The 8,052-nt window shown below is 33.2% G+C and overlaps 1 protein-coding gene across 1 annotated transcript; it reads right to left on the bottom strand.

Annotated features, from left to right (window-relative positions):
- Window positions 1-401: 401 nt before the first annotated feature.
- On the bottom strand, window positions 402-3,496 carry LOC127127141 (ribonuclease 3-like protein 2). Its single transcript, XM_051056254.1, has 3 exons — window positions 2,968-3,496; window positions 1,807-2,183; window positions 402-729 (listed from the first exon to the last, which is right to left on the bottom strand). Exons 1-3 carry the CDS (start codon window positions 3,442-3,444, stop codon window positions 555-557), a joined length of 1,029 nt encoding a protein of 342 aa, XP_050912211.1. The 5' UTR covers window positions 3,445-3,496; the 3' UTR covers window positions 402-554.
- Between the last annotated feature and the right edge of the window lie 4,556 nt (window positions 3,497-8,052).

Raw genomic sequence — 8,052 nt, 5'->3', positions numbered from 1 at the left:
CCCCCCCCCCCCCCCCCCCCCCCCCCCCCCCCCCCCCCCCCCTTAGACAGCGCTTTGGCCAAAAGCGCTTTATAAGACCCTCTTATTTTAAATTTTTTAGGTATACCTTAGACAGCGCTTTTCAAAAAGCGCTGTCTAAGCCCCCCCCTTAGACAGCGCTTTTTACAAAAGCGCTGTCTAAGGTATACGAAAATTTTTGAAGCTTTTGTTTTAAACCACATTTTTTCCAGGTTTATAAACCAGAATTTCTACCTGTTTTCAACCAGATTTTGACAGACAATTATCACATTTTATATATGCCATTTTGGCCTTTTTTCTACCAATTTTTGGCTAACAAATATATATATACCAATTCAAACCAATTTTGCCTTAAATGTATCAAAATATATACAAATTTATAATTTTATAAATAAAATCAATTTTATAAAATTGAATAATTCAAAATCAAATTTTACTATACATAGACTACAATTACAACTACACTCAGGTATCTATTTCTCACAAATCAAAAACTAACATAGACTTACAACCAGTACTTTGGGAGGCCACAATTGTCACACATACTTGTGTTGTTGTAAGGCCCGAATCATCAAAGAAGCTGCAGAGTTCTCTGCATCCTTCACCCGAGATTTCTCATCTCCAGACATTTGGAGTGTGGCAGATGGAGTAGCTATTTGTACAGCAGTGACAAATTTCTTATCTTGAGGAGTACCTTCATCTTTCACAATGCTGTAAAACATCATAGAGAAGCAAGAAATCAGTTTACAAGCTCGACACAAGCAAATCAACTTAAATAACAAGGAAGATTAATTAGATAGTAGAAAATTTCAACTCCCCAAAACAATTATTGTTGAGTTTCTCTTTGTAGATGTATAAAACTAATAGCCCAAAAGAGGGCAGAGGCATAACTAAATCTCTCAGTCATGGATAAGGATGTAGAGAACCAAACACCCAGCCACCAGGATCCAATTAGGATTACACCTAATAAAGGCGTTATGTAGGCCAGGCCAGGAGCATCAGAGTACAAATTGTTTAGGAGAACCTCCTGTATATAACATTTAAGGTAAAGAATAATTGAATCTTGTTTATATAGCTTACAACTACTTTGATTCAGATTAAAAAGGAGTACAGACTTTTCTTATGAATGAGTTCAAAATATTAGGTTGATTGGTACTCAAGTTATATATCGGGCATGACTAAAGTAATTTCTCTCAGTGTTAGGCAATATACTCAGAGTAAAGAACAATGTAGCATTGATCATCTATTACAGTTAAGAACTGAAGAAGGAAAAAAATAGCATCAGTTATATACATTATTGTTGCATATATCAAGTTTCTTATTTACTTTTGAATACTTAGAAATCAACCAAATTTATGAAGAATTCACTATTGATCCTATGATTTGAAGTTTGTCTCCTTTTGGTTAGATGAAATAATATCTGATTTTTCTTATAATTAAGGCAGATTTTATAAATGGATGTGAACCATTCACCGGAAGGGATCAATAATATTTCAATTTGAGTTGTATGCCACAGGCAGGTTTCTACTGTGTCCTAGACCTTGTGACTAGGTATATGAAGGCAATCTTCAAATGCAAGCAATAACTTAACTGTCCCAGCTAACAAAAACACTATTTTTAAAAAAATAATACACTCTTCATCCTCGTCATTTTTTGGTTTCTCAAACCTGCCATATAACTTCAAGTTATTCTAGCAAGGAAACCAGAAGACAGGTAGACACACTTTTATACACAGAAAATGAAATCAAGACTATAAATGAATTATAGTGCCAGGCTAGCCGTGTTTACCTGTATACTGGTTTAGGCCACTTTTTTATCCCACAAATTGCATATAACTTCTGCTTTGCAGCTTCAACTTCAAAGGTACCATCAATGCCGACATAACAGTCACGTATCATGGTAGTGGCAGGCAGTAAGCGTTCTAGTTTATGCAAGGCAGCCTTGGCAGCTTCAAGCCTTGCAATATCCTTTTGGTCTGAGGAAGCGGATGCAACCAACTCTCCGTCAACATAGACATTGGCCGTGCTTTTGGCACCATTTCTCTGTTGTTCTATGTCAACTTTTTTACCATTCTTTTGGCAGATCTCGTAAAGCATTGTCACCGGTTGCGGTTTTTGTTCCAGATCTTGCAAAGTAACTATCGGCTCCAAAACACCTCTTATTATCTGCCAACAAAAATTACAAGCATTTATCAGGCAGTGACAAAGTTGTTGGGTCAAAACAACTACACGATTTCATATTGAGTGCACAATATTAAGCAAGAATAGGTTCAAGTTTAAACAACAGGAATAATGCATAAACTCATCATGTACCAAACATAAAATCATCTAACATATTTACAAAATGTGCCTAAAAAACATGGTCATTAACTCAAATGCACCAAACATATTTACCAAACAGTGCCTAAAAAACATCAGTTGCATACTTGCAATGGTCATGATAATATGTCATCGTTGACTCAACCAAAGACAGAATATGTTCATGCACACATTCAACTCCCACATCATGAACTCCAAAGCCACAGCTTTGGGGAGCAACAATACACCCCAATCCAACCAACCAAACCCAATGTACAAGCTATAACAAACATCTGTAAATCTAATCATCATAATCAATTAATTAGGTCTAAATGTATCTTAGTTTTAGGAATTCCTAGTCATTCCCTTTTCTAATAGAGTAAATCTGGTCCAAAAATTAATGTTACTATCCAGGTAAACTTGGATTGCAAGTTTGAACAATGCCATTGAAATTTCACAAACTGAGATAACAAAAGCTTTTCTTGCCAAAATTTCACATAATTTTAAAAATGCTAATAAATCTTTCATATCATCATGCTCATTTTAATTGCTATGATCCTTTCTACTATCATCAACAGTTCAACACAGTGAAAAAAACAACAATTGAAATGCTAACAAAAAAAAAATCTAGAAAGTTCAGAAATAGCCCTACCACCCATAATTTTTTAAGATCAAAACCAACATCAACATAAACAGCAGCAGCAATAGACTCGACAATATCAGCAAGAATCTTCGGAGCTTTCACCGATCCACCATACTTAACAACAACACAGTCATCCTCACAATCAACCGCTTCAACAAACTCGTTAATCGCATCAACAATTGAAAATGTATTGTGACGTACATAACGGTGCAGACCGTTACGCACGGCAGCGCGAGCGAGTTTCTCGGTGCTAACATTAGCGGCACGGAGGAGGGAGACTGTACCAGGATCAACGGAGGAGTAAGCGAGGAAGAGGTGATTGCTGATCGCGAGACCTAATACGGCGTCGCCGACGAACTCGAGACGCTCGTATGAAACGGCTTCAGGGTAAGAAGTATGGGTTAGGGCTTGTTCTAGAAGCTTCTTGTTTTGAAAAGTGTAACCGATTATTTTCTCCACTGCTGAAACTGAAGCTTCCATCTTCATCTTCTCTTTACGTGTTGTGTGTGAGATTCGGAGATTGAAATAAGCAGAAAACAAAAGTTGTGGCTTTGGAGTTCATGATGTGGGATGATTATGATAATTTTTTTTTTAATTGAAAGACTTTAAACAGCGCTTTCTCAAAAGCGCTGACTAAGGTCTATATTTAAAAGCGCTTTCTAAAAGCGCTGTCTAAGGGGGGGTCTTAGACAGCGCTTTCTAAAAGCGCTGTCTAAGACCCCCCCTTAGACAGCGCTTTCATTATTTTTTTAGAACATTTTCCGTGTTTTATTTTTATTTTAACCTTAGACAGCGCTTTCTTTTAAAAGCATTGTCTAAGATGCGCTGTTAAAAAACCTTTTTGGCGTAGTGAGATAGGAGAATTATAACTCAACTATGGAAATGACTCATGTCTAATGCCTTGAGGAAACGTTTAAAAAGGAAAAGTGCACAAAGGGCACAAAAATGGTTTGAATGAGTTAAGCATTTTTTAGTCTTTTGAATGGTCTAAGTATGCTTAAGATGGATTTTCATTTATCGGGAAAAAGATTTTGAAAATCACTTGACAAAAGTCAAGATTTATTGAGAAAGTGGTTCAAGTTAAAAACAAGAAGGTTTTGAAAAAGAGAGAAGATTTTTAAAATTAAAGAAGGATAAGGAGAATAAGAGACTATCCTGAAGAAGTAAAGTAAAAGCTAAAGAAGAAATATCTAACCAAGAGATAACAAACTTTATGACATAAGTTAAGCAAGAACGTCCCTCCTTTGGATTAAGCCTCAATCAAGCAAAATCAGCAAATAGTAATCCATGTGTCAGATGAAACCAAAGTAACCAAGTCAAGTCTTCACATAGAAGTCCAAATTCAAATGTATCATATGGATTCCAAGGTCTTAAGTCCCAAATTCCAAAGCAAATGCCAAGATCCTAATTCTAAGTCCATAACTTGTCTAGATGGTGATAAGAAGCTGATGACGTTCGATTTGGTTAGAGCACTTCAGAAGGTCTCAAAGCTTGGGAATTGTTGCAAAAGTTTCAGAGGGTGTTGGTGGAGCTAATAGAATCAAGAAAATGGATTGAAACATGATGAAACTCAAAACAAGATAGTTGATTTTTTTGGAAAAACTTCAAGTTGCGGCAGGGGTTTCTTGGCTCTCCAAAGCTTGGAAATGAATGCAGTAGCTTCCTCCATTTATAAGAAATGTATTTGGATCCAAATACATGTGGAATGATGTTGAATTCGTGCAAAACGAATTTGATCCAAGCGTGTAAAAAATGTGACTTGAAACTCCTCAAAACTTAGCTAAATGATGTGTTTTAAGTGTCAATTAACTTCTAGAGACTTGATTAAACATGTTTATGACCAAAACACTTTCTAATTTGACTTGTAATTGAGTCTAGTCATGATCAAATTTCGGACAATGGTGATTTCTTCAATTTCAAGTCACCATGTTCAACTCAATGGGGCATCCTACTCAAGAGGCTTTTTGATCTCATTCTTTTTGCAATGTGTTAACATCATGTCCAAGATTACAATGAGCTAAGAAAGGTCGCAGTTGGATGTTTGAGCAAAAAGTTATGGTGTGTTGAAGTTGACATAAAATATTGGTTCCATAACTTAGAAACATTTGACTGCTTCATGGCTGAAAATGACCTATAATGTCCCAATGAATTCCATGATTTTCCAAGAATATTTAGACCTTGATCTTTGAAGCAAACTTGTAGAGGGTGTTACCAATGGCATTGTGCAAAAAGAATCAGCTCCATATATTAAGAATTGATTAAGTTATTATCTTTGAAAGTTGGCAAAAAGTCATTTGAAAATTAGTCAAATTTCACTAAGTCCACAAATGACCTATAATGTCTCTAAACATTTGATGATCCTCCAAGCATAATTGACTATTGTCATGTAAAGAGAAGTTGTAGAGGATGTTGAGAATTGAAGGAGTTGTGATCTTTGAAACTTTGACTTCAAAATATTGACTTTTAGGTCAAACCCCTTGGAACAAGTTTGTGCACTTGGACTTTTTTGCACCTCAAAGAACATGGGTGATCATATGAACTAAAGATAAGGTGTCCTTAATGGTCTCTTTATTAGATTTCTCAAAGTTTAAAGTTACTTTTTGAAGAAGACATGGAAATAAACACATGAACCTTTGACTTTTCTTGAGAAGTAAGCCATCAAACTTTGAGATGCTCTTGACTTGTGAAGTCCTACCTTGCACAATAAACTTAAGGGAAACAAGATATATTTTTTATATTTTGATTAGTGATTAAATAAGCAATGAAAAAATAAACACAATGGTAAAACAAATGGGTGCTTGGTGATCTCTACAAGAAGCAAACTCAAAGATGGTTAAGGGAAGGGCCAGGATGTGACATTGTTTGTATGCAAAAGATGCAAATAAGATGTGAGATCTTAGGATTAAAAATTAGGGTTTGACAATATTACATTCAATCATTGTTCAAAAACACACATTTCAACATACTTGTAATCATAACTCCATACATTCATACAAGTTGCATGCCGAAAAAGCTATTCCATAATTCGCTTGACAAATTAGCAAAACGTTGAACAATGACTTCATTTTGTATAAATTCCATATTTCATTTAATAATTTAATTCCAAACCTTTATAATTCACACATTATAATAATGTGAATTCATTGGTGAACCTTCTTATGAAACATATCATTACACTAATTGTTGAATGATTTCCTTATTATACACCCAAAATGTAGTTAAAGAGTTTTGTTTGCAAATTGATTGAATTTTTTAGTTTCTATAATAATTGAATTTAATACTCATACCTGATTCGTAAGGGGATCCTCCTGAATTCACATAAAATTGTAGTTGTGTATGGATTGATAATTTAAATTGTCATCTTTAATTCATCAAGATTTTACAATTATGTTAAAATTAGCACATATTTTCACTATATGGTCAAATTTCATTGACAAGTGATTTATGAATAATAATGCCTAAAATAACGAGAATATATATAGAGAATTACTTCATATGCTAGGAACCTACTCCATGTCTTCAACTTATTTCATTGGGAGACAGTAATATTGACAAGTATCTTTTCAACAAAATGAGAACATCTAGTGATTATATATTATTAAAAGATATCGTCAAGCCTAAATCTCGCTGAACTAAAAATGTCAATTAGAATTAAAAATCCAACAAAACTATACATTCAATGTGAATTGGTTAAAGTATTCCTTATTAACAAGGTATACATATCACAGTCAATCACTATACGAAACACACAATTCAATCTACTTGTAATCATAACTTCATACCTTCATACAAGGTGCATAGCAAAAAAAAATCCATAATTGGCGTGACCAATTAGGAAAATGTTGAACAATGATTTTATTTTGTATAAAAGAAATATTCTATTTGAGAATTTAATGTCAAACCCTTTAAATTCAAATGTTATAATAATGTGAAATCATTGGTAAACGTTCTTATGAAGCATATCATTACACGAATTATAAAATGGTTTCATCATTATACACCCTAAATATAGGTAAAGAGTTTTGTCAAATCCTAAACTTAATTCACATGAAAGTGTAGTTGTGTATGGATTGATAATTCAAAATGTCATCTTTAATTCATCAGGATTTAGCAATTTTGACATCCTTAGCGCATATTTTCACTATATGCTGAAATTTCATTGACACATAATTTGCGAATAATAATGCCTCCAAAAAATAAGGAGAAGATATTTAGAATTACTTCATATGCTAGGAAGCTCCTCATATCTTCAATTTATTACATTAGGAGACAATAATATTTATATCTCTTGTTTCAATTGAATGATATCATCTAGTGAATATATATTTATCAAAGATATCGTCAAACATAAATCTTGATGAATTAAATATGTCAACTAAAATTATAGATCCAACAAAACTATATTTTCAATGTGAATTGGCTAAAACATTCCTTATTAATTAGGTATACATATTACATTCAATCGTTGTTCGGAACACATGATTCAACATACATGTAATCATAACTCTATACCTTCATACATGGTGCATACCAAACAAACTATTCTATAATTTGCATGAACAATTAGCATGTTGAGCAATTATTTTATTTTGTATAAAGTCAATATTCAATTTGAGAATTTATTACCAAACCCTTTAAATTCAAACATCATAATAATGTGAAGTCATTTGTGAACCTTCTCATAAAGCATATCATTACACTAATTGTAAAATGGTTTCATCATTATACACCCTAAATGGAGGTAAATAATTTATTTTTCAAAATGGTTGATTTTTTTACTTCAGACAATCATTGAATTTGATACATATACATGATTTGTCAGAGGATTTGTGTTCAATTCACATGAAAAGGTAGTTGTGTTTGGAATGCTAATTCTAATTGTCATCTTTAATTGAAACGTGATTTGCGAATAATAATGCTTCAAAAAAAAGAGAAGATATAGAGACTTACTTCATATGCTAGGAACCTTATAATATTGAGAATTTTATAAGTTTTAAAACTTATGAAATAATGCTTCATATCTTCTACTTATTACATTTAAAGGCATTAATATTAACAAGTCACATGTCAATTGAATAACATGTAATGAAAAAT

This window comes from Lathyrus oleraceus, chromosome 3 (genome assembly GCF_024323335.1).
Source record: "Lathyrus oleraceus cultivar Zhongwan6 chromosome 3, CAAS_Psat_ZW6_1.0, whole genome shotgun sequence".
Taxonomy (NCBI): domain Eukaryota; kingdom Viridiplantae; phylum Streptophyta; class Magnoliopsida; order Fabales; family Fabaceae; genus Lathyrus; species Lathyrus oleraceus.
Note: the sequence above shows the minus strand (reverse complement) of the source record. Positions and strands in the feature narration are given on the sequence as shown.

Bases quoted from the DNA above. Each gene is read 5' to 3' on its own strand.
- LOC127127141 (XM_051056254.1), bottom strand. From the start codon at position 3,444: ATGAAGATGGAAGCTTCAGTTTCAGCAGTGGAGAAAATAATCGGTTAC. The intron at 2,184-2,967 runs GTAGGGCTATTT...TTTTGTTGGCAG, and splicing joins ATCTTAAAAAATTATGGGTG to ATAATAAGAGGTGTTTTGGA. The intron at 730-1,806 runs GTAAACACGGCT...GATGTTTTACAG, and splicing joins TGGCCTAAACCAGTATACAG to CATTGTGAAAGATGAAGGTA.